Source organism: Megalobrama amblycephala, linkage group LG13 (assembly GCF_018812025.1).
Source record: "Megalobrama amblycephala isolate DHTTF-2021 linkage group LG13, ASM1881202v1, whole genome shotgun sequence".
Classification (NCBI taxonomy): domain Eukaryota; kingdom Metazoa; phylum Chordata; class Actinopteri; order Cypriniformes; family Xenocyprididae; genus Megalobrama; species Megalobrama amblycephala.
In genome coordinates this window covers 16761360-16788837 of record NC_063056.1, presented here as the reverse complement: position 1 = coordinate 16788837, position 27478 = coordinate 16761360, and the positions used below count along the sequence as shown (strand labels likewise).

At 37.9% G+C, this 27478-nt stretch overlaps 2 protein-coding genes across 3 annotated transcripts in view; one reads left to right on the top strand and one right to left on the bottom strand.

Moving 5' to 3' along the window:
• setd2 (SET domain containing 2, histone lysine methyltransferase) overlaps positions 1-7747 on the top strand; it is a 33795-nt gene extending 26048 nt beyond the window's left edge. For both annotated transcript variants that reach the window (XM_048152500.1, XM_048152501.1), the window contains 3 exons: positions 1028-1102; positions 1211-1312; positions 6256-7747. In XM_048152500.1, the coding sequence (XP_048008457.1) occupies positions 1028-1102; positions 1211-1312; positions 6256-6417 (339 nt within the window). In that variant the 3' untranslated portion in view covers positions 6418-7747. The remainder of the gene's footprint in view (positions 1-1027; positions 1103-1210; positions 1313-6255) is intronic.
• Positions 7748-12374: 4627 nt separating this feature from the next.
• Positions 12375-26767, bottom strand: nradd (neurotrophin receptor associated death domain). Its single transcript, XM_048153796.1, has 6 exons — positions 26341-26767; positions 20545-20677; positions 20054-20422; positions 15666-15900; positions 15335-15477; positions 12375-13777 (listed from the first exon to the last, which is right to left on the bottom strand). The coding sequence occupies exons 1-6, from the start codon at positions 26395-26397 to the stop codon at positions 13464-13466; spliced, it is 1251 nt and encodes a 416-aa protein (XP_048009753.1). The 5' UTR covers positions 26398-26767; the 3' UTR covers positions 12375-13463.
• Between the last annotated feature and the right edge of the window lie 711 nt (positions 26768-27478).

The window sequence follows — 27478 nt, the reverse complement described above, 5'->3', positions numbered from 1 at the left end:
CACCCTGTCTTCCTGTTTCAATTGAAATGACGTCAACGCATTGAATAATGCTGCGCATTCCAAGACACTTCGGTGGGCTTTTAAGTACATAACATGTTGGGCCTGAGACTGTCCCAGCCTCTCTGGATAATTGAAGACGTTGTTCCAGCCATCTAGGATGGAATGGTTCGCAGCTGTGGCTCATCGAAATAGAGAAAAGCTATTTGGATTTTCGAAGAAAACACTTAGACCACTTAGATTTGATTCGGCATTTAAAAGGCATTGGCTTTTAAGACATTATCTGATGCAAATAAAAAAAGAGGTATGACCGGGCCAAACCGAATTAAAACAAAATCAAAGACAAGTTATAGTAAACATTTGTTTTAAAGACATGTCATCTCAAAGGTCACAACCATCTTGATCTGTCATTCACTACGGTCTTCTCTTCCCCCATTACCCACTCTGTGTTTCTCTCTTTTTTTCTCTCTCTCTCTCTCAGGCTTTTGCTGGTGTTTTCTCTGGCTCTCTTTGATGCTAATCAAACCCAGCTGTTGAAACTGCATTCATTTATGTGTGGTTTCTCGTTTGGGAGTTGAGCTTTGCAGAATCTCTTTTGTCTTTTCAGCAATTGCCCTTTCATTTTATACTTCAAAATATCGTAACTATTAAACTTTTAACAGATATCGTTACCAAAGAGTTTCATTGTCTGTTGTCAGCATTTTGTCAGATGTGCAGTGTTTTGCCCTTTGGATTTCTTTTTGGGACAGTGTATTGACAGCCTTGGCATTGATTCAACATGATTTTTGTCTCATTTATGTCATATCGGCTGCCTAAGGGGACTCTGGGAGTTGCAGTGTTTAATGTTGCTTGTTGCAGAATTTAGTCTCCCAAGTATGTTTTGGAAAAGAATGTTAAAACAATCTCTAGATACACTTACATGAGTAATATGTCAAATAAACTGTCAGTGTTTTTTATGTTCCAAATAAACTGTCAGAATTTATAGTATATATTTTCATGCATTGGTTTTTTGTTTGACCCCTTTCCACAGTTCTCTACAAAGACCGCCGAGGCAGACACGTCCAGTGAGCTGGCCAAAAAAAGCAAAGAAGTCTTCCGCAAGGAGGTGAGCTTTAGATTCTCCTGGGTTTTTTTTTTTTTTACCAAATTATAGCAGTAGCTCATGTGTGTCTGACTCGTCCAACCTTTCGATTTCTCCTGCTTATCTTTTCAGATGTCACAGTTTATTGTGCATTGCCTTAATCCGTACCGCAAGCCAGATTGCAAGCTTGGCCGTATCAGTAACACAGATGACTTCAAACATCTTGCTAGAAAGGTAACGTGTGTGTGTCTGTATGCTTTTTAAAAACAGACAAATTACATTGTTTTTGCAAAAAAGCTTTTATGTCTGTCTTGTTGAATGCTCAAATATAGATTAAGCTGGGTGCACACGGTGCTTTTTTTGCTGTCATACGAGCACCTCCTGACAATTTTTTTAAGTGTTTAAAAAATTCTGGGAGTCGATTTTGACCACTGTAGTAGGCTGTCCCCTACTGCCAAATTATACACAACTATGTCACATAGGCTAGATCTATGAACGTTATTATAGCCAAGTGGCTGCAACCCTACAGCATGCGCATACTGACACAGTTGCACAGTGTACGCCCGCCTTAAGACCCGTTAAAGCATGTACATCCATAAGCGTGCATAGATATCTTTGGCTTGCACTTTTTTTTTTTTTTTTTTTTTTTTTTTTTTTTGACTTGTCTTTTTAAAACTGTAAAACAGATATAGCATCTACTTTTTTATTCTGTATTGTAACATCCGTGTGAAATGGATTATCGAAAAGAAAAAAAATGGTTCAATACATCAGTTGTTGATTGTTGATCTGAATGCAAGCTTGCAGCTGATTGTAAGAAAGGAACAGGTAAAGCTGGATGAAATAAGTGGAGAAGTCTGGCATATGGTACCAGACACAAGTCTGTCATTTCACCGTAAGATGCAGTTAAGACATTTTGATTGAAAATTACACAGTAAAAATATGTAATAAATGAAACATTTAATAGTCTAATTATTCACAGTGTCCTTTTTCAGCCAACCTACCGACTAATTGCTTACACACCCTTAAAGGGATACTCCACCCAAAAAATTAAATGATCATTTACTTACCCTCATGCTGTCCCAGATGTAAATGTCTCTTTCTTCAGATGAAAAAAAACAACAACAGATTTTTAGAGAAATAATCCATCTCTGAGAGTCCATATAATGTAAGGTCATATATCCCTCACAGTTGATATGAAGCAAAACAATAGAGGTGTGTGAGAAAGCACATTATATTTTAAACTTTTTAAACTATAAACCACCACTTCCGGCCAACTGTCTACATACGTTCATGTGACTGAAACGTAAGCATGTTGTGAAACGTGAGAAGTAGAGGTCATCTCGGGGTCCAAAGATCTGTACCCGTATGACTTCTTACCCGAACCTGACGTGAATGAATACATTTTTAAAAAAGGAAAAACCCGACCCGAGACAGACCTGATAATGTTGTGGAGGTAAGTCGTCCCTTTCTTGCAAATGAAGCTCAAGAGGCAGAGTTCCAGAAGTCAAAATAAGACTTAATAGGAAAAAGCAACAAAGCCGAGATGCCTGCAGGACATCTGAATTCATCTCTGGCCAGGGCGATATTCTTGTACATTTTTCTTATGTTATTTCGCAATAACCAAGTGACTTAATTCTCTGGAAAGATTCACCCCTCCTGTTTCAAACAATTAAGTCTTTCTTCTCTAGCCTTTCTCTCTTGTGGAAACCAGCCAATTGATGGTCAGCCCTTTATCAGAGGCAAGATAAAACATTCTCCAAGGACAATCAACTCTTTGCCAGAGGCAAGAAGCCTCCAAGTGACACCTCTTAATAATGGTCTTATTCTTTTACAGCCACCTGTTGTTTACTGGAAAAACCCCTAGCTAAGCAAAACTGCTCACTGGCCACATGACTTTCTCAGATGCATCTTTAACTTTTGTAAATAATTATTTCTCACAGCCATGTAGGCCTTAAGGCCTTCAAAACAAATCTAGTTTTCAAACCATTTCTACAATTGTTTTCTACAGGATAAATAAAATATTTAATCAATAACATCAGACCCAACTCAACAGCAATTTTTTGTGAACCCGTCTAGACCGAATGTAAACTGCCAGCAGCCCCACACGCACCAGTCAGGTCCAGATAGGCCATCAGGAGCACCGGGAGAAATCCCGGTGGCTTGGTGACTGATTAGGCCAGCTGCTACATTCATTTTCATTTATTTATTTACTTCAAATTATTGCCTGCCCAATGGACACAAGTGATTTGGCTTTTAACTGTGACCAGTGGATTGGAAAAATAAACTCAATAGCTTGATGATAATTAAATCGATAGCCTAATAAATCATGGATCCATGAGTGTTGACTGCAACACTATTTACCTTATTTCTGGTGAACTACTTCTGCATGCAAAAGAAAAACCCTGCATGAAGATGCAGCGACCTGTGGCGCTTCCTGATGGATCTTGCAGCTTTAAGATTTTCTGTGTATGAGGTTACTGTGTGTGAGGTTGGCATAGTTTAAAAGAATTCAGGTCTTCTCTTTTGAATTACCCGAGACCTGAGACCCGCGTCCGCTAATACCAAACCCAACCCATGTCAGAGGCAGTGGCAAGGCTACATAAGTGCCAGAGTGGCACTGGCCCACTCAGATTGACGGCTGGTCCACCCAATCAAATGAGACAAAAAAAAAATGAAAGGAAAAAAATCACTCATGACTATAATAATCACTCAAATACATGAATTTACTAGATGTCACTCCTGAAACTTTGCCTCGTGTATGTGGCTGCTGGTCAAGCATAAAAAACAAAGATGTATTCAAATTCTGAACTGAATTTATATCTCCTAGAAAGCACGCAAAGAACAGTCCCATTATAATTAGTAAAAAGCTGTCACTCATCTTAATCACGATGACTCAATCTCACGAAGTTCTGTTATAATCAATGAAGCTGTCTACACTCCAGAATGAATCTCTTATTTACATAATGTCTACACTTGGTTGTAATGAGAGGATTTGTGAGCATGCAGAACTCAACACTGGACAGAAAACTCAGACTTTAAGCCGTGGTTACTTAACCCCTGATTGACCATTGCGTTCAAGAAATCAACTGAAATGTCTGATTGGCTACATTGCTTAGCGCTATAAAAAATAATAACAGTGGTGGTCAGAATTATTGGCACCCTTGGTAAATATGATCAAAGATGACTGTAAAAATAAATCTGCATTGTTTATCCTTTTGATTTTTAATTAATAAAATTAGCAAAAAATCTAACATTTCATTGAAGGAAAAGAATTGAAAGTGGGGGGGAAAATCACATTATGAAATATGTTTTTCTTCAAAACACGTTGGCCACAATTATTGGCACCCCTTGAAAATATCTCTGAAGTATATTCCCATTCATATTTATTTTATGTTTTTAGCACACCAGGGGGATCGTGAACATGAAATTGTCCAGCCATGACTTCCTGTTCCACAGGAATAAACATGAGGAAACACAAAGGCCAAATTCCCTTAATCATTCATCACAATGAGTAAAACCAAAGAATATAGATATGATGTGCAGCAAAAGATTGTTGAGCTTCACAAATTAGAAAGTGGCTGTAAGAAAATAGCTGAAGCATTGAAAATCCCCATTTCCACCATCAGGGCAATAATTAAGAAGTTCCAATTAACTAAAGATGTTACAAATCTGCCTGGAAGAGGACGTGTGTCTAAATCGACCTAATGTGTGGTGAGGAGGAGAGTTTGAGTGGCCAAAGACTCTCCAAGGATCACAGCTGGAGAATTGCAGAAATTAGTTGAGTCTTGAGTCTCAGAAAGCCTAAAAAAAAATTATCAAACAGCACCTACATCCCCACAAGCTGTTCAGGAGGGTTTCAAAAAAAATCCTCTGCTCTCATTCAGAAACAATCTCCAGCATATTCAGTTGTCAGACACGACTGGAACTTCAAACAGGACCGGCTTCTGTGGTCAGATGAAACTTAAAAAAAAAACTTTTTGGCAGCAAACCCACCAGATGGGTTTGGTGCACACATGGATAAAAAGTACCCCATGCCCATTGTTAAATAAACTGCTGTATCTTTAATGTTGTGGGCCTATTTTTCTGCTGGAGGTCCTGGACATCTTGTTCAGATACATAGTATCATGAATTCTATCAAATACCAACAGATAAAAAATCTAAACCTGACCGCTTCTGCTAGAAATCCAATAATGGGCCATGGTTGGATCTTCCATCAGGACAATGATCTAAAACAAACATCAAAACCAACACAAAAATGTGTCACTGAGCACAAAATGAAGCTTTTGCCATGGCCGTCCCAGTCCCCTGACCTGAACCCTAAAGAAAATGAGTGGAGTGAACTGAAGAGAAGAAGCAACAACATGGAGCTGGGAATCTGAAGGATCTGGAGAGATTCTGTATGAAGGAATGGTCTCTGATCTCTTGTCAGGTGTTCTCCAAACTCATCAGGCATTATAGAAGAAGACTCGGAGCTGTTATCTTGGCAAAAGGAGGGTGCAAAAACTATTGAATAAAAGGGTGCCAATAATTGTGCCCCCCCCCCCACACACACACACACACTTTCAATTATTTTCCTTCAATGAAAGGTTAGATAAACAACGCAGATTTATTTACAGTCATCTTTCATCTTATTTACCAAGGGTGCCAATAATTCTGACCACCACTGTAGAAACCTTTGACCTTCTCCATAGCACAAACACAGCACTTGTTTGCCAAATTGGCAATATGTTTTGCTGTTATTATGGAGAAACTGATCCCAGACCAGCGGTTATGAACAGCTTTTCCCTTTAAAAGCAATCAGAAGCTGCAGTAGGTAGTTCTTTGAGTGAGAAAATTCCATGCTAGCTTCAAGTCCGTGGCCAGGAGAAGGATAAGCCTTGCCCAGCCTTGCAAATGCTCTGCCTATGATTATTTTTTATTTATATATTTTGAGGGATCTGTATACTTGCAGTATATGGACTCACAACAAATTGATCTTTTTTTTTTTTTTTTTTTTTTTTCTTCAAATCTGTGTTCATTTGAAAAAAGTCAGTCATATACTTCTGGTGATGGAATGAGGGTGAGAAAATGATGTGCTCACTGAAGTCTTTTGTGATGATGTTATTGGATTGCTGCATGTCTTGTTTATAGCTGTGATTCTTTTACATCTCTAACCCTGTTTGTGTGTCTGTCCATAGCTGACTCATGGGGTAATGAACAAGGAATTAAAGTCTTGCAAGAACCCTGAAGATCTTGAATGCAATGAGAACGTCAAACACAAGACCAAGGAGTACATCAAGAAGTACATGCAGAAGTTTGGCCCCGTGTACCGACCTAAGGAAGACACAGAGCTGGACTAACTAGCCTAAAGTAAACCCAGGAACTTCCTGGCAGCTCTTTCCAACCGAACACTGCTGGCCTAAACCGTTTTGGTGCGCCGGGACAGGGCGGCTCCAGCACGAGTCATGTTTTACTCCTCTGACCTTCTAACCATGTCCCTAATGCTGCTCTGGTAGAGGGCATTGCCTGAGCCGTCCCACACAAGGGGACGTTTTTAATCATGAGATAAACTGCTGCGGTATGAAGCGTGGAGGACGCAATCCAAGGGTGCTACACAGACTCTTTCCAAGATCTTTTTTGTCTTCTCAAAATTATCTCTAAGGCAAATCTCATCACTTTGCAGAAGAGGATCATCCTAAACTCTAGAAGGGGGGGAAGAATAAGTGGACCATTAAAATCCTTTTCCTTTGCCACCCCACTCCATTACTGTAGTTGTTACCAAGGGCTTTTGTTAGCTTGCCTGTTCTGCTGAAGGTCCAATTAATTTTTGATATTAGTCAAGGAAAGAGGGAAGCGGAAAGACAGACGCTAAGGATTATGATATGTCTCAGATAAACTATCCACAGAACTTGTCGATTTGGACTCATTGGCCATGGGTCGCCCAGCTCAGCATTGTTTTTATGGATTTTAGGCTAATGAAGTGTGCAGATCTGTGATCTAACCCCATTTGCCCTGGTCTTTATTCTCTTCTGGACTGGGGGCACGGTTATGTAGCAATGATATTTTATCAAGGTCTTTCACACTGTTTTTACATTAACATTTTTTATCCATGTCACAAAGGCAAATGTGAAGCCATCCAGGCAGTTTGTAGCTTATTTTTGTGGCCGTCATGTAAGGATTGATCAGGTTTACCATCCCATAAGCTCTGGCCATTAATCAACTCACCCCACCTTATTAACCTGCATTAAATCTGTCAAACATGTATTATATTGCTTTATATGTGAATATATTGAGAGTTAGTTTTTGAGACCATTAGCAGAGACTTTGTAAAGTGACAGTCAAGGTCCACGATGTCTTGTGTAAATATGTGTAAGTATACCAGACCGGGAAATGGGATTAGAAGGATGCGACTAGATCCGAGTCCTCCGTCCCGCCGGTGCAGCTCCGGTGTTCCTAAATAAAGCAGAATTCCGCACTATCCCACTGCTTCATATGTTGGGTTGGGTTTTAAAGGTTGGGGTGTCATTATCGTTTCTTTTTCCTTTGCTTTCTCTTTAGAAAGATTTTGGATCTTTTTTTTTATGTGCAAATAGGAGTCTCACCCCACTCCACTGTAAGTACTGTGCAAGCACATTGTCATACTGAGTGTAAAAACATTTTAAGATAAAATAAACCGTTTTCTAAAAATAAGACTTGGTTTTTTTTATCACCTGTATCATGCCTATTTGTTGGAGAAAGTGTCAGTGCATCAACATCCAGCAATTAAATGCTACTGTGTTTAATCCTGGGAGAATAGGATTGAATGTTTAAACCAGCGTTCTGTTGCTTAACACTACTAAAGTCAACATTTAAATGCATTTACATTTCCTCTGATGTGGAGTTTGAAGGCCCAGTCCTTGGCATTAACTTAAACAGTAGCCTAAAATAGGGGGGTTTAAAGAGAAGAAAGATAAGACTGAAGAAGTGACAAATCTTCTGTATTGTTACGTACAACTATTTGATAATGAACTACAAAAAAAAAAGAAAATGTAGGGAGGGGACTTGGTTCTGTTCATCAGTTGTTGATTGGATTTTGAGATGTTGTAGTTGCACTCAAAAATGAATGCGAGCTTGCAGTTGATTGTGTGGAGGGGCGGAGTTTAAGCGGACTGATTGACTGGAGATGTCCACCATACATCACCAGTGTTGTGTGCCAGAAGATCGAATTATGACATTTTGATTGAAAATTATATAAAAACTAATTTTAAAGGTGCCCCAGAATTAAAAATTGAATTTTATATTGGCATAGTTAAATAAGAGTTCAGTACATGGAAATGACATACAGTGAGTCTCAAACTCCATTGTTTCCTCCTCATATAAATCTCATTTGTTTAAAAGACCTCCGAAGAACAGGCGAATCTCAACATAACACCGACTGTTACGTAACAGTCTGGGTGTACGCCCCCAATATTTGCATATGCCAGCCCAATGAGCCCATGCCATGATCGAGGCATTACACAAGGGCAGCCAGTATTAAAGTCTGGATCTGTGCACAGCTGAATCATCAGACTAGGTAAGCAAGCAAGGACAACAGCGACAAATGGCAGATGGAGCAATAATAACTGACATGATCCATGATAACATGATATTTTTAGTGATATTTGTAAATTGTCTTTCTAAATGTTTCGTTAGCATGTTGCTAATGTACTGTTAAATGTGGTTAAAGTTACCATTGTTTCTTACTGTATTCACGGAGACGAGAGCCGTCGCTATTTTCATTTTTTACACTTGCAGTCTGTATAATTCATAAACACAACTTCATTCTTTATAAATCTCTCCAACAGTGTGTAATGTTAGCTTTAGCCACGGAGCATAGCCTCAAACTCATTCAGAATCAAATGTAAACATCTAAATAAATACAATACTCACATAATCTGACGCATGCATGCAGTATGCATGACGAACATCTTGTAAAGATCCATTTTGAGGGTTATATTAGCTGTGTGAACTTTGTTTATGCTGGTTAAAGCAAGCGCGAGCTCCGTGGGCGGGGGAGCACAAGAATTAAAGGGGCCGCAACCTATATATCGGTGCATAGTTAATGATGCCCCAAAATAGGCAGTTAAAAAAATGAATAAAAAAAAATCTATGGGGTATTTTGAGCTGAAACTTCACAGACACATTCAGGGGACACCTTAGACTTATATTACATCTTGTAAAAAAAGTTCGATGGCACCTTTAAAGAATGAAACATACATGCATGAACAATACGATCTGTAAGATGTATTTAAAAAATAGATGAATTTTCTTTTCATGCTGACTTTAATAAATCCAACAGTACAGTGCTCCAATGTATTTTTAGGTTTTTTATACTTACCAAATCTAATATATTATTGCTGTTTCATTTTCATTCTTTCTATAGGTTAGTAGGAAATAACCATAATTATTTTGTTCTGTTGGCGGTAGTTTTTATCAGTTAGAAATAACCAAATATGCATATAGTTGGGGAAAGAAATCCTTAAAGCTGCTCTGGAACAATACTTACATTTTATTTACCATTATTTTATTGACATTTATTAAGCATTATAAAATATATTTGAATAAAAAATAGATTTGTTTTTTATTTGAAAGAATGTGCCCTGATGCATTATGTACAATATGACCAAATATTAAAGTAATTTTGTTTAATGTTGACTTTAAGCCCTTTTAAACTCCATTTTCAAAGAGAGAGAGAGACAGCCACCACAGCACAGATCTGGCTCTATTAAATCAGAGAATCAAAGTGGTGCACTGCTTTCATTAGAGGCTCTTCCAGGGCTCAGACTCTGCTTACATGGTGCCTAAACCATCTGAGCAGAGCTTGTTTTCCCCTCCCCTCAGCCCAGCCCTTCTAGAGCAGAGCTCCAGGGCCAGGGCATTCCGCTGGGCTGCTCCAGACCGCAGTTAAGCAGCTCCGTCTGGAGTACGTGACGGCATGCAGAGCCGCCCAAGTCCCTGCTCTCACTTAACAGATCAGTCACAGAAATCATTAACACGTTTCATTCGAAGAGAGAGTGCTAGGAAATCAACACACCTAAGTTGCAAAGCTTCTCTGCAGTGACAGCTGGGCTAATTGTCCTTTCTACCCTCAGCCCTCAGTCTTTTAGCTGGACATTTGCCCCTGAGCTCTGCCTGAAACATATCATACGCTAGTATACTTTGCTTTCTTAGTGACACCTAAGGTGAACGTATTTCTGAAACTGGGGACATTTCCTCTTAATATCACTGAAACCTCACTAGTACGGTGTACATTTTAGGACTTCCTCACACCTCAGTCATGCCTCAGACCGAAAGTCTTCAGGTCTCAGGAAAAACAATGTCAGGTGTCAGGTCTCGTACAATTAGGCTGAAACAGCCACAGACCAAAAGGCATCAGACGAAACGGACTCAGATAAAACGGCATCAGACGAAAAGGCATCAGTTTTTTTTTTTTTTTTGTATAGCCTAACTTTCTATTGCCTTTTATCCCCTTTTTTATATATTTAGTTGTTACTATTCCCAAATTGAGGTGTGTGTGCGAGCTTTAAAGGGTTAGTTCACCCAAAAATGAAAATTCTGTCATTTATTACTCACCCTCATGCCGTTCCACACCCGTAAGACCTTCGTTAATCTTCGGAACACAAATTAAGATATTTTAGTTGAAATCCGATGGCTCCGTGAGGCCTTTATAGGGAGCAATGACATTTCCTCTCTCAAGATCCATTAATGTACTAAAAACATATTTAAATCAGTTCATGTGAGTACAGTGGTTCAATATTAATATTATAAAGCGACGAGAATATTTTTGGTGCGCCAAAAAAACCAAAATAACGACTTATAAAGTGATGGCCGATTTCAAAACACTGCTTCAGGAAGCATCGGATCATAAATGAATCGGCGTGTCGAATCAGCGGTTCGGAGCGCCAAAGTCACGTGATTTCAGCAGTTTGGCATTTTGACATACGATCCAAATCATGATTCGATACACTGATTCATTATTCTCCGAATCTTCCTGAAGCAGTGTTTTGAAATCGGCCATCACTTTATAAGTCGTTAATTTGGTTTTTTTGGCGCATCGAAAATATTCTCGTCGCTTTATAATATTAATATTGAACCACTGTACTCACATGAACTGATTTAAATATGTTTTTAGTACATCAATAGATCTTGAGATAGGAACTGTCATTGCTCCCTATGAAGGCCTCACGGAGCCATCGGATTTCAACTAAAATATCTAAATTTGTGTTCTGAAGATTAATGAAGGTCTTACGGGTGTGGAACGGCATGAGGGTGAGTAATAAATGACCGAATTTTCATTTTTGGGTGAACTAACCCTTTAAAGGCCTTCTTTTACGGTATCTTTCGACTACTGTTGTTTGTAATAGTTTGAAGAGAATCTTTCAAGTTAAAGTTAAAAAGATAAAGTATGTTTTCAGCAGCTTACCTGAAGTCGACACCTGAAAGTAACTCTAAAGTTCCCCGGAGTTTGTTAGCGCACGTGACGTATGTGCCACCTGAGTTGGCAGTGCCCAAGCGCTCGCGCTCTGCTTTTGCCTGGTCGATGATTCTTATTTAGAGGAATTTGTCTTTTTAAAGTCGTGAGATTTAAAATAATTAATTTTTTATAAAATTAAATAATTTTCCAGTATTCTTTTCCCCATTTAACATTGCCTGTAGGCAAGTGAACTCCTGTGGAGGCTTCCTCCATTTAAGCAGTTGTTAACTTAAAGAGCTATTTCTACCTTATTTATCCCATATACAATAAGATGTGTCCTTCCCACTCTTTAAATCATTCCTACAATTCTGACTGTTGTCAGAATCACAGGAAGACGTACAGGCAAGAACGCGTTTTGTGTAAACAAAGCACACTATTGTGAACGCTTGACATTACATCAGAAAATTCTGACTGCCAAGAAACTGCTGCTTTCAGTTAGGTGTTGAGTTGGCATTAGCACAACAAACGTTTTGGCTCTCAAAAAGATTTACATTTCTTGCTCGCAGCTTCCTCTTTTGCCAATTTGAGCAGTTAGCTCAGAAAAAACAAAAAACAAAACAGCTTCACCATTTGCTACGGTTTTAAAGTGAAATACACACTATTTTTCAAAGCATGTACAGGAAGGGCAAAGAGATGTGTATTATTATGATTAAATCAACAACAAGAGGATAATCAGACCAGGCGGCTCCGGATTTGACTGTTTGGGTTAATGGTGCAGAAAAGGCCTTTGAAATGCAAGATATTTCTATAATTCCAGGTTCAAATCTTGTTTTCATTGTAACACTGCACCATTATACATCATTAGGGTCATAAAAATACAAATTCTTTGCTCACACAATGTATTATTTATTTTTTTCAAAAATACAAAGATACCTCTAAACATCAATATTTCATTATTAAAAAGGACAAACATAAGTGATAGATACATAACATGGTTGTTATTAATATGAAAAGCATCTCAGCACAGAAACCATCAAGTCTCACCCAGTACTCAGCACTAACATACAGAAATGACCTAAAAATACATACATGGTAGAGAAAACTAGCAAAGCACAAACCTGAGCGTTCAAAGTAAAGGCACCAGAGAGTTTTTCTCTCACAGAACTCACAAAAACATAACTTTGCTTTTAGGTTGCATTGTTGGTTAAAGTGCAAACCAAGCACATGTGTAAACAAGACACATCTTTTGTCTTTGTCAAAGAGGATCATTCCCTAAGGCAACTCGACCATGCATCTATAAATTTTTTTTGAATATACAACTCCCTTGTGCAGCCCATTTTGTGGTTTTCCTCTTTGGAAAACTTAAAACACCTCACAGTTAACATTGCCCTTGACAAGCCATGGTATAAAAGCTGAATACTTTGTCCAGCTTTGGTGTTGACCATTGTTTGAACGACAGAAGCGCTGAAATATAAATACAAAAGCACGATTGAATCGCATGCATGATGCTTTCTCTGGCACTATGATGCCATTCCACAAAAATGGAAAACTGTCATTCGTGAGGCCGCAGAAATGTCCGTGTTCTTTTGATACCAACCACAGCTGAAACCACAACCAGCCAAAACACTGACAATGAAAATGTTCAGCATGAATGTGTCTCGGCGAAAACAGAGTTTGTTTTGACACTACAAAGAGGATATTATTAAGCATAAACTGCCCATGAATACTGGAGGAAACATCTGTCTCGAGCAGAAAATGTTCTGAGGTGGCAGAACATCTCAGGCTGTTGAAACGAAACGCATAAGTGAAACGTTATGTTGAATAAAACCCCTTATTATTTCCAATCCTGCTCTTCAAAGTCTTAGTGCATGCTGCAAGGCATTAGCCTTCGAAAATGAGTCGGTTGACCCTCTTCCTCTATCATTTAAGTGTCTCTTTCACTTTCATGAAGGCGTTAGGAACATATTGAAGTATTCAGACCACTGACACTCCTTGAGAGGTGGCGGTGAGGGCAGTGATGATGTCCGGCCGCTCGATGCGTGCCAGAGCGGAGCAGAGCAGGCCCAAGGTTGACCCTTCCTGTTGGGCCCAATCAGTTAAGAGGGTGTGGATGGGGTCCTGGCCCCGTCCAAAGACGTCCACACGGTCCTGCTCGTAACCGAGTGTGGCGGCCAGCTGCCTCCAGCTCCGACTGCCCCCCTCTGTGAGAAGCCCCTCTACCTCCTCCTGCCTGTGGGGAGGCAGGTTTACATAAAGCCGCGTGTCCTGTTTGCTGTCCCGTTTACTGCCTGCCGAGAGTATGAGAAAGGGATCAAATTATTACTAATCACCCTTTTAGCGGACACTTTTTGTGAAAGCAGCTTACAGTACACTAAGAGTGACAATTCATTGAAATACATGCAAAAAAAAAAAAAAAAAAAATTAACATAACCAGTGTAGTCCAGTAGGCGAACAAATGACTCTTATGAACTGATTCTTTTTAGTGAATCAAAAACATATAGTGCAACCAATGTAGCTGGATTCCAGAAGCGATTAAGTCTTATGAACCGGTTATTTTTAGAGAATTAAAAAACATACCACACAACCAGTGTAGTCTGATGAATCTCAAGAAGAAATGTCTTATAAGTTGATTCTTTTAGACAAATAAATAGAACAAATTACTCTTATTATCAAGTTCTTTAAATGAACATTTCAAATAGATGAATGAATAGTACTAATGACTCATATGAGCTGGTTCTTTTAAAGGGTTAGTTCACCCAAAAATGAAATTCTGTCATTAATTACTCACCCTCATGCCGTTCCACACCCGTAAGACCTTCATTCATCTTTGGAACACAAATTAAGATATTTTTGATAAAATCTGATGGCTCAGTGAGGCCTCCATTGCCAGCAAGACAATTAACACTTTCAGATGCCCAGAAAGCTATTAAAGACATATTTAAAACAGTTCATGTGACTATGGTGGTTCAACCTTAATGTTATGAAGCAACGAGAATAGTTTTTGTGCGCCAAAAAAACTAAATAACGACTTTATTGAACAATATCTAGTGATGGGCGATTTCAAAACACTACTTCATGAAGCTTCAAAGCTTACAAATCTTTTGTTTCGAATCAGTGGTTTGGAGTGTATTTCAAACTGCCAAAGTCACGCCCCCCAGTGGTGAAACACTGAAATTTTGAAACGCTTATGACATAACGAAGCCTTGTTTACTGAAATCACGTGACTTTGGCAGTTTGATATACGCTCTGAACCACTGATTCAAAACAAAAGCTTCGAAGCTTCATGAAGCAGTGTTTTGAAATCGCCCATCACTAGATATTGTTCAATAAAGTCGTTATTTTGTTTTTTTGTTGCACAAAAAGTACTTTAGTAGCTTTCTGGGCATTGAAAGTGTTAATTGCTGGCAATGCATGTCTTGCTGGCAATGCAGGCCTCACCGAGCCATTGGATTTTATCAAAAATATCTTAATTTGTGTTATAAAGATGAACGAAGGTCTTACGGGTGTGGAACAACATGAGGGTGAGTAATTAATGACAGAATTTTCATTTTTGGGTGAACTAACCCATTAATGAACAGTTAAAAAAGAAAAATTAAAACAAACTAGTCTTATGAGCAAGTACTTTTAATGAACGGTAAAAAAGATGAATAAATAGTACAAATTATTTTTGTTAGACGGTTCTTTTAATGAACAATTCAAAAAGACATGAATAGAACGAATGACTCTTATGAGCCAGTTCTTTAAATAAATAGTTTAAAAAGATCTAGATTTCTAGAATCAAATCAAATCAGGAATCTGTATCGATTCTCAGCCAATGTATCTGTGTTTAAGCGGTTCTCTCATACCTTTGCTGGGCTGGTTTTCCTGAAGGCTGTGAGAGTCCAGGAACACGCCACTGTCGCTGTGTAATTTCTCTCCTTCCGCGGCATTATTCAACTCGCCAACCCGTGCTTTCACCAGAGCCTGCTTCTGCTGACATGACTTCCAGCTGTACATACACACCAAATCACAAACTTGTCATACAGTAAAAACCTACAAGAATATTATTTCACTTCACAGACACATTTTGGTATTCTATATCTTACATATACAAAAAGATTGAATTTGTGTGTAAATCATTTGTATAACCACGTAAAGTCTATTTTTTCTCTTTTTTAAATCGCTGTATGACCTCACCATTTGTAGGCGACGTAGAGCAGCAGGCCGAGCACCACTGCAGCCAGTACAGACACGTAGACCAGGATGTTGTTGTTGTTGTTGCCCCCTTGGTCCTGTGGTATGATTTGAGTGGATCCGGACCCTGGTGCTGGGCTGCTCCTGTTCTCTGTTTCCTCGCTTATAGTCGGCCATCGGGGAAATTCCCGCGGACCATCAGAACCAGATGGACGTGACAGGATGTTGAGGTCTTTCACTGCAAAAAGAGATTTAACAGAATAAGTCCTTTTGAACTGCCTTTATATATTCAAAGGAGATACTAAAATAACTTATTATAGGAACTATATATAGTAGACTTTACAGAGTGCTTGACTGTTGCATTGTCAATACAAGATCTTGATGGAAATAACATCACAATATTTTTTTCCATCAAGAAGTGCATCATTTTTTGGTAAAGATTCTTATGTTGACAATGCAAGAGGTGAGCACTCTGTAAAGTCTCCTCCAGCACATCCCAAAGACTTTCAATGAATTTAAGGTCTGGACTCAGAGGTGCCAATTCATGTGTGAAAATGATTCTTCATGCTCCTCCCAACCATTTTTTTTGACAATTTGAGCCTGATGAATTTTGACTTTGTCATCCTGGATTATGATCATAATATGTCTTTCTACATAATTGTATAAAAAATGAAAAGTTACACACTCCATCAATTAGGGTTAGAAGAACTGTTGCCAAACATATAACATACTAAAAACATTATAATCACTGCAATAATGAACCAATTAAAGCGTTTGCCTATTTAAATCCAAACAGCAACTTTTTTTTTTGGCTGGGCAGTGTGTACACCGATCAGGCATAACATTATGACCACCTTCCTAATATTGTGTTGGTCCCCATTTTGCTGCCAAAAACAGCCCTGACCCATCAAGGCATGGACTCCACTAGACCCCTGAAGGTGTGCTGTGGTTTCTGGCACCAAAATTTTAGCAGCAGATCCTTCAAGTCCTGTAAGTTGTGAGGTGGAGCCTCCATAGATCGGACTTGTTTATTCAGCACATCCCACAGATGCTCGACTGGATTGAGATCTGGGGAATTTGGAGGCCAATCAACACCTCAAACTTGTTGTTGTGCTCCTCAAACCATTTCTGAACCATTTTTGCTTTGTGGCAGGGCGCATTATCCTGCTGAAAGAGGCCACGGTCACCAGGGAATACCGCTTCCATGAAAGGGTGTACATGGTCTGCAACAATGCTTAGGTAGGCAGTACGTGTCAAAGTAACATCCACATGGATGGCAGGACCCAAGTTTCCCAGCAGAACATTGCCCAAAGCATCACACTGCCTCCGCCGGCTTGCCTTCTTCCCATAGTGCATCCTGGTGCCATGTGTTCCCCAGGTAAATGACGCACACGCCATTTACATGATGTAAAATCCCCAATGTGCAGCCCCATATGCAACAAACTGCGATGCACTGTGTATTCTGACACCTTTCTATCAGAACCAGCATTAACTTCTTGAGCAATTTGAGCTACAGGAGCTCGTCTGGTGGATCGGACCACACGAGCCAGCCTTCGCTCCCCACGTGCATCAATGAGCCCATGACCCTGTCACCAGTTCACCACTGTTCCTTCCTTGGACAACTTTTGATAGATACTGACCACTGCAGACCGGGAACACCCCACAAGAGCTGCAGTTTTGGAGATGCTCTGAACCAGCCGTCTAGCCATCACAATTTGGCCCTTGTCAAACTCGCTCAAATCCTTATGCTTGCCCATTTTTCCTGCTTCTAACACATCAACTTTGAGGACAAAATGTTCACTATAGATATAATTTGAAAAATGAGTAGTTGTGCTGTCTTTATAAATGAAGGGAAACTTATTAGATTCACATTAGTTAGACATTTAAAGCACACTCAAGTACACCCTAGAGCATTCAAACACCTAGACTGCAAAAAAATGCAGATGCTCATTTTAGCATTCACGTGAAACCCACATGTGACACACATCTGCTGTGAGTCTGATTAACACATCATCAGTGGGTGCAGGAACAGCTGACAGACTAAATAATACCAGATCGAAATGTTGAAAAGTGTGGAATGGTCAGGAGGATTCATGCCCCCCACCCTCCATCCTGAAATAGATCGTGCAGGCGAGGCCACCCCACACACTATCACACAGATGCATGCATTCTTTTGTCCACTCGCTCTCTCACACACCCCACAGGCTGCCTGTATGGATCAAACACTCGGTGTGGCTGCCCTGACCTCGGCAGGTCGAGTGGTCTAACTGGTGATTCCACCCTGCAGGGAACAGAGGGCAGCGTGGGATGTGACCCACTAGCCAGCTGGTTAACCTCCAAACCGATTTAACACACCTCAGGCCACAGTTTAACATGCACTTTTTAAATTATACTTAAAAAAAGCTAAAATTGAAACATTTGATTGTTTATAGATCAAACAAACTCTTTGTAAAGTGTTTATCTTCTTAATTTGATCATGACTGGATTGTTGCTAAGCTCATTGAAGAATGAGCAGAACATTTGAAGTCAAAGTGAGAGCTGTATTTTCTCAAAGGCTTCTCTCTGACTGAACACAGGTGTCTGCCACATGTTAACAATCTAACCATACACACTCACACAGACATGCATAAATGTTTTTATATATAGCTTGGCACAAACTTCATCCAAGACACACATGCATATCGGGTTACGTTCACAGAGTCAGTGTTTGGGATTGACAACCGTATTTACTAACAGGTGTGTCAAATCAATGACAAATAAAAGTGTCTAAGATGCTTTTCTGTAGTAAAAGTCTAGTTTAAAAAGTATGTTTTTAGTTTTCTAGAAATCTACTCATGCTTTATATTCATGTTGGTTTCACATGGTTAAAAAAACTTTTAACAAAAAAATAAATGTAATAAAAAGTAAGTTTTATATTTTTCCTTACACCTTGAATACATAGGAGTGCACAAATATTAATCATTTAAATATTCAATATTAATTTTTTTTTAACAATATTATATTTGTTTCAAAATAAACTGTATATTTTACAAATAGACAGAAAAATCTTTAAAAAAGTTATATATATATATATATATATATATATATATATATATATATATATATACGGAAGAGGATTAGGGCCAAGCAATAATAAAAAAATAAAACCATCTCGAGATTAAAGTTGTTAAATTTCGAGAAAAAACTCATTAAATTTTGAGAAAAAAGTCGAAATAAAATGTTGAGAATAAACTCATTAAATTACGAGAAAATACTCGTTAAATTTCGAGAAAAAAGTCGAGATAAAATGTTGAGCATAAACATTAAATTATGAGAAAAAAGTCATTAAATTACGAGAAAAAAGTCGTTAAATTACGAGAACAAATTCGTTAAATTTCGAGAAAAAAAGTTGAGATAAAATGTTGAGAATAAACTCATTAAATTATGAGAATAAATTAATTAAATTACGAGAAAAAAGTCATTTAATTATGAGAACAAATTCTCAAATTTTATCTCGACTTTTTTCTTGAAATTTAACAATATTTTTCTCATAATTTAACGAATTTGTTCTCGTAATTTAATGACTTTATTCTCAACATTTTATCTCGACTTTTTTCTCGAAATTTAACGACATTTTTCTCATAATTTAACGAATTTGTTCTCGTAATTTAATGACTTTTTTCTCGTAATTTAATGACTTTATTCTCAACATTTTATCTCAACTTTTTTCTCAAAATTTAACGAGTTTTTATCTCATAATTTAACAAGTTTATTCTCAACATTTTATCTCGATTTTTTTCTCGTAATTTAACAGGTTTATTCTCAACAATTTATCTCGACTTTTTTCTCAAAATTTAACGACTTTTTCCTCGAAATTTAACAACTTTAATCTTGAGATGGTTTTTTTTTTTTATCCTCTTCCGTATATATATATATATATATATATATATATATATATATATATATATATATATAAAACTTTTAAACACCAAATTACTTAACGTTATCTTTACAAGAATTTCATATTTTTGCAGGTTGCAGGTTTGCTGTGCTTGTTTGTAGGGCTGCGCTTAGCCAAACATGCAACTTGGCCAAACATGTTATGATTATATTTCAATATCTATAAAATAATAATAATAACAATAATTATTATTACTAAATAAAAATATTAAACAAAATAAGAAATATTACTATTGTAATATTTCATTGTAAAATAAAGAACTATAAAAAGAGATTATTTAAGAAACACAGACTGCATATATTTATTTAATTAGATCACATTCTTTGCGATTTAATAATCGCACTAAGCAATATCAGGATTTTGATTCATTTTGATTCATTGCTTCCTACAGTACATACACCCAAGATCTTTACATAAAGATACAGTAGAATTTAATGAACATCACACTCACCCATACAGACGGTGTCAGAGTCCGGCTGGCAGGATCTGATCTCCACCTCGTCGTCACTACAGCGTGAGCAGGGCACGCAGGGTTTCCTGTTGCTCCGCTCTCTTGAGTAAGTCCCTGGTTTACACCGCTCACATATGGTATTTCCCTGCGGCCCGCATTGCTGAACCACACCACTTCCATAACCACACATGGAGCAGGCCGCGCACAGCCCACTTGTGCTGTTATGATCCCGCCACAGGAAGAAACCCTCACCGCAATCACAATGGGTATCCAGAGTGGGAGTGCAGCGTGCCAGTTCAGGAATGCCAGGGGGGCAGCGGGCGCACAGCCGACAGGCTGAAAGACTCTCAGAGTCAGAGAACGACACGCCTGGGACATATATAAAGTGATTTTTTATCAAGAACATGGATGTAAACATTTGCAAAACAACAATATTCACATTTAGGCATTTATTCAAAGTACAAATGAAAGTTTGTTTTAAAAACACTCACCATCTTGACACGGCTGACACTTGGTGTCTTCCTGGCCACAGCTGGTTGCCAAGCCAGTGCCCGCAGCACACATGCTGCAACATTCGCCTGATTTTGTGAACTGCTCACTGGTACAGGCCTTGCAAAAAGCCACCTGCAAAACACACAAGCACATGACAAATTCAAATTAATGATAATAATTAAATGGAATTTGTAACATATTTTTGCTCTCAGTGACATACTAGGACACAGAATGACGTTTGAGAGTGTTCGAACCCTCTCAGTCTCTCTGCTGAGGAGGTCACCAGAGCAGTAACAAGAACATATACTGATCTTCAGCCAGACAATTATGTTCAAAGAATACGCAGAATAAATACAAAACTGTAAAAACAATATAAATGGTGATTATAAAGATTATAGGTAAAGAAGATCTAAACAATATAAGCCTGGTAAAGTACATATTCATTAAGAGCAACTTCATAAAACCACAACCTTTCATTTGGAGGAGAACTTGCCATATCATGTAGTTTGCTCACTGACATGTGTGAAAGGGAAGCTATGTTCCATCTAACACACACACACACACACACACACATTTCCCAGTGATTTTGTATTATAAATATTAGAACAGTATGTCAATTATATACATTTTAATAATATTATAAATTTCCTGTATTTTTGATCAAATAAATACAGCCTTGGTGAGCATAAGAGATTTTGCATTACACAAAGTATAAAACAGTTATTTAAATTCTATACATTTTAATAACATTTTACAATATTACTGATTCTACTGTATTTTGAACAAATAAATACAGCCTTGGTGAGCATTAGAGACTTTCAAAAACATTATTGGAAAGAGGGACGCTTATAAACAATTATACATATTTTCTTGGAAAACGAAGAGAAGGCATAGATAGACACACACAGAGAGAGATATTTCTTAGCAGTATTACTGGAATTTTCTTTGTCAGTTTCCTAATATGGTGTTTAATTCCCACCAAACACACTGAGCTGAGGGGGAACTTAACATCCTCAATGACCATATAATTTGTACAAAAATGAAGTCTAGGCATTTAAATTGCACAGGGTTTCCTGTGTGTGAGAGAGAAATTAGTTTAAGGAGCCTGACACTCCAATTTGGTGTAAATAGTGATTGAGTGTAACAACACACCCTTTCACACAGCTATAACAGTATTAAGAACGAGCGTCATTAGGGGATGTTTAAAAAGACTCCTCGCTCATGGGAATGGAACATTATGTGTATTTGCACCCATTTCAAACAGAGGCATCAGCAGTGGGACAGCGGTGCAGCTCGAGACCTCAGGGGAGGGTGTGATGTGTGAGTGCGTCTGTTTGGGTAAGAGAGAAGACTTTGATCTTCCCCGCAGCTCTGCAGGTGTGATAGAGGAGGTCAGTTCTGCGGCATCTTAAACATGCATATGTTTAGGAAAATTACCCCTCACACACCCCCTCTGCTTCACAACTGCCCCCTGGGGCTCTGACAAGAGCCAACAGATGCCTAACATGCAAAGATCCTCCAAAGAGGGAAAGCAAAACCCATGCAACCTCTCTGATGTCTGTCTCTTCTTCTCTCTGATCTCTGTTGGGACGACAGAGCATGTGTAAACCTGTTGAATGAGCGCACAAGCTCATAATCTCATTGAAACACCAATACACATTTGTACACAGCTGCCCACAGGGCAACAACCTTCACTTTGTGAGTAAAAAGAGCACCTTCATTTTGCATTTCAGCCACAATTGCCTACAATTGATACACCGGAATCTTTGCGTTGTTTAAAAAGAAGCAAAGCTTAGAAGCGATTAACCAAATATTCAATATATTGAAAGGGACTAAATTTAAATGTTTAAGAATGTGCCATGTAAAAAAGCTATGGAAGTTTTTATCATGGAATGCTGACTTTATATCTCACAATTCTGATTTATTTTCTCAGAATTGCGAGATATAAACTCACAATTGTGTTATATAAACTCACAATTCTGGCTTTTTTCTCAGAATTGTGTTTATCTCACAATTATGACTTTCTAACATGCAATTATGAGTTATAAAGTCAGAATTGTGAGGTATAAACTCGCAATTCTGAGAAAAAACATCAGTCTTTTTTCCCTCACAAGTGGACATTATAACATGCAATTCTGACTTTATAACTTAATTTTAAATCTTTATAATTTTGACTTTATATCACACAATTCTGACTTTTTTCTCAGAATTGCGAGATATAAACTCGCAATTGGGTCTTATAAACTCAGAATTGTGTGATATAAACTCATATTTCTCACTTTATAACATGCAATTGCAAGTTATAAAGTCAGAATTGTGAGATATAAACGACAGTCTTTTTTCCCACAATTGGAAATTATAACACGCAATTGCGTGTTTATATCTCACAATTCTGACTTTACAACTCGCAATTCTGACTTTACATCATGCAATTTTGACTTTATAACTCACAATTGTGATTTTATATCTTGCAATTCTGAGAAAAAAAGTCAGAATTGTGAGATAAAAAGTCGCAATTACCTATTTTTTTATTTCATGGCAGAAACAAGCTTCCACAAAAAGCCCATATTGTTGAGCCACAAATTTGAATATTAAATATTATATTCCTCAATGTCCTTGGTAGATATAGTAATACAGGTCACAGGTTCCACAAAAATATTAAGCAACAACTTTTTTTCAACATTGATAATAATAAGAAATGTTTTCTTGATCACCAAATCAGCATATTAGAATGATTTCTGAAGGATCATGTGACACTGAAGACTGAAATAATGATGCTGAAAATTCAGCTTTTCCATCACAGGAATAAATTACATTTTAAAATATATTCAAAAAGTAAACAGTTCTTTAAATCTGTAATAAAAATTTACTGTTTTACTGTACTTTTTATTTAATAAATGCAGCCTTGGTGAGCATAAGAGAAAATGTTAAAAAAAATTGTAATGTTTCCAAACGTCTGACAAGTACTGTATATATAAATTAAAACTAATTGGAAAAAAGCTTTGGAAAGGGGTGGGGGGTGTTCTATAAATAAGTAAGCCTTAGAATTAGGAAAGATGGGAAGAGACAGAGATTTCTGAGCAGTACCATTGGAATTTACAGTTTTCCTAATATGGTGTTTAACACTAACCAAACAAAGTACGCTGAGGGGGAACTTAACATCCTCAATGACAATATCTCACCATATAATTTGTACCTAAGTCTAGCTAAATAGAATGTACAAAGTGGGGACAAATGATATATCACCTATAAACATTTGGGCAGAGCAGGAATGTAGTGGTCTGAGGAGGAGGGGCGGGGGTGCATGAACACTACAGACACTTCCAGCCATAATACAGAGAGATAATGCATATGAATAAATCGACTTCACACAAAACATCTTTGATCTACTCAAACAATCCGTTCCCGTCACTGAAGGACAATGTCAGTCTGGATGCCACATTTGATAATGTAGGTCAAACCTGGCCCACACAGTGAATGGAGGGATCTCTCGTAAAGGAATAATCAACCCAAAAACGAAATTTCAATCATTATTTACTAGTCGTTCTAAACCCGTATGAAGATGTTTTAAAGCACTGTTTTTGTCCATACAATGAAAGTCAGAAGTTGTTTTGGACCCCATTAACTTTCTTTTAAATATCTTGTTTACAGAAGAAAGAAAGTCATGTTGGTTTGGAACAACATGAAGGTGAGTAAATAATGACAGAATTATCATTTTTTGGGATGAACTATCCCTTTAAGTCCAATGATGTATATGATATATGAGCACATGTTGCCCATGAGCGAGTTTAGAAAGAGCAGTCTGAATGATGAAAACATGAAAGGGGCCATGAGCCCCAGGAGGAAACAGTGATTGACCCCTCACCCCCACCAGCCAAACATACAACCACAGACAGACATCCACTGAGACCGAGCTAGAGACTGACCGCTATCTTATCTCACTGCAGCCAACAGTAGCAGAAGATCCGTTTCACGACAGGCTAAACACAGCCTCGGGCCTGTAGAACTTCAAGATCATTTACAAAAGTGTCAGTTTGCCGCCAAATACTTTCTATCAAAACGAGCGGGTAACAAGAAAGAGGGAAGAAAAAAAAAGAGGTTGTGAGTTCAAGAGGAAACCGCAATTCTGCCCCCACCGAAAGAAGTAAAGCGATGTGGCTAAATGGAAAGTCAAATTACTGAGCTGCGATTTCTACCCCCTCGCTCTCCACAGACCAAGAGAAAATGATGATAATTACAATGCTCCGGATATCCCGGGCCCCTGCAGTTCTTAAGCTGTGGTTGCCTATCAACCAACAGGCATGGAGGGGGGGGTCTGCTGCTATCCCTGGCTCCCCCACAGACTGTTTGAACACACCAGGAGACATGGATCTGGATCAGGCCAGTAGCATTTAATGCATTAACTACCACTGACCTGAAAAGAGTGCAAAATCATCAAGCAAAAACATTCATCGTTTAAGTTTTGCATACGCCTGTAACAGTCAGAACAAATGAATCAGTTGTTGTGTGATTAACTGTTTTAATTTGTGAGAAAGCAGCCTTTTATTTTGGTGTTCGTTTAAACAGGAATAAATCACAGGGCCATTTGGCTCTGCTTTGACATCTGCAGGGCGTATTTCTCTGAGCATAATTTATCATTTGGAAAACGAGACGATCTTTCCATTTGGATGGTAAATATTAAACATTTTATACCTGCTAAGAACAACAGCAGGATATTGCACTGTAAGCGTGCTTTAAAAAAAACAAAAAAACAATAAAGTTATGCTATGCCGGTCACAGGGAGACACAGGGTGTAACTTTCCTGTCTTTGCTTTTGTGCCAGGCAATATCCAGGATTTATTAAAAACTAATCATGAAAAGCAATACATGATCCACACACTTACCAAAACATTCTGCATAATATACAACTGCAATTCCCTGACAGACTAACATGCTAAGAGCACATTTTATGGGAGAACAGGGAGTGCTGTAATGCAGTCGAGTTAGTTAGTGTAACCAATTAGAATTCAGCCAAAATTTCATTCTTAACCTGCTATTTTGAGGTAAGAAAGTACAATTGAATGCCTGGCTTATTTAATTTGTGAATATGTTAATGAATGCTAAATAAAGTGTCATCTAAATCAGGTTTTCTTGTATAATATGATATATAACATTAATTGTAACACTTTCCAGTGTATTTCTATAAGCTACACTGACATAAAGTCAGTCTATTTGTTATGTTTTTAGAGTTCTTAGCTTATGTTTTTATTCCTATTTGTTTCAGAATTTATTTTTTTAATTTATTTTGAATTAGAATTTTCACTCTGTTTTAATTACAAATTTTAAAATGAAATTAGGGTGAGTGTTTAATTAGTTTAAACAAGTAAATTTGGTTACCACAAACTTTATTAGTGCTACAACTTTGTTACAAAAGCGCACTTTCTGTAGCTACTTTACATTCATTGACACTGTTTAGGGATAAGTTGTGGATTTCTAAACTGCTTTAATTTGTTGCTGAAAAACATGGGAATAGGGAAATAAAGCGCAAAATCACTGAGTTGCAGATGTTATAGTAAGCTAAACAGTGTTACAACACTTTTGGCTCCCCTAATTAAAAAGTAGGAAAGACCCAGTAACGTCGGAAAATATGAGCAGTGCAAACCATCAGTTTACAGCCACCAGAAATCAAATAAAAAACGAACTGTTACGAGTTTACACGTAATATATAAAAATATAATAATATTTTTATATATGTAGGCCTAATATATAAAACGTATATATAACGTAATATATAAAAATAACGAAGAATAGCTCACCTTTACGACCAAGATACACAAACAGAGTTGAAGTGCTGCTGCCATCGCTCCCTTCATCTTCAGGTCTTTCCCTCAGAGTTTAGGAAATATGCAACGAGTCTCGTGTGCTCAAAACGCACTAATGTTCATAACCACAAAGCATAAACATAGGACATATACAGCAGCTGTTGAAAGTATCTGGTACTCTCTTCCACATATATGTACAGTCTTTTTTTCTCTCGAGACTTCCACTGAACAGCGCTGTAACAGTAAATGTGGATAATCCTCGTATAAAGCTTTAAAAGTTCATTGCATCATCTCTCTTCTGTTTCCACAGTCAAATCTGCTAGTTAGTGGCGATCCTTCCTTCACTCAACTGCTGCTGTGGTCGCGGTCAGCTGTTGACTAAATAGCTTTTGCTGAAGGGGATGGACAATAAACCCCCCAGATAAGCGCGCGAGCATAGAGCCTCACACTCGAGCTCTGTGATTGGACAGACTGGCGCGTGATGGAGATCAAACTCTTCAATATGCCATTATTGTGGGAAAATAATTTTGACTCAGCTCACATGGTCATATTAGCAATAAAAAAGCCCATTGTTACACAAATATTTTGAAATAGCCTATTGTTTTTGCATCTTTTCTGTTTTTTTTTAAAATTAGATATTTTTGTTATTTTCTGCTAAAAAATGTATTACATTAACTGTAACTTTGAGATTTTGGAAGGTTATCAAGGTAAATTACTGTACTACAAATACTGGAACAGATCAAACCCCATTTTGCCCAGGCTTCAGTTCAGTTGAGGCTTTGAGATAAAAAAAAAAAAAAAAGAGACACAACAGTGGCTAAAGTTTTCAGATCTGAGGGGGTTTTAAGTAACGTCGTAAAACTCAGCATGGGGTCTCGAGACTTCAGAGAGCAACAAATGGAGACTTCCCTCGCATACAATGATCATAGCTCTTCAAAGAATGGCCGAGAAGAAACGGAGAAAAGTAGCCTAAAGAAGAGATGGTGTTCAGTTAATTCTTCGCTGATTCGTTTCGCCTTTTCCTTTCGTTCCTGGTGTCAGTAGGTCTTAATGACTGAATGACCGAACTGTGAGTAGTACTAATGTGCTTCTTTACTGAAGATGCCCTGTCAGTTTACAGAGAATATCATTC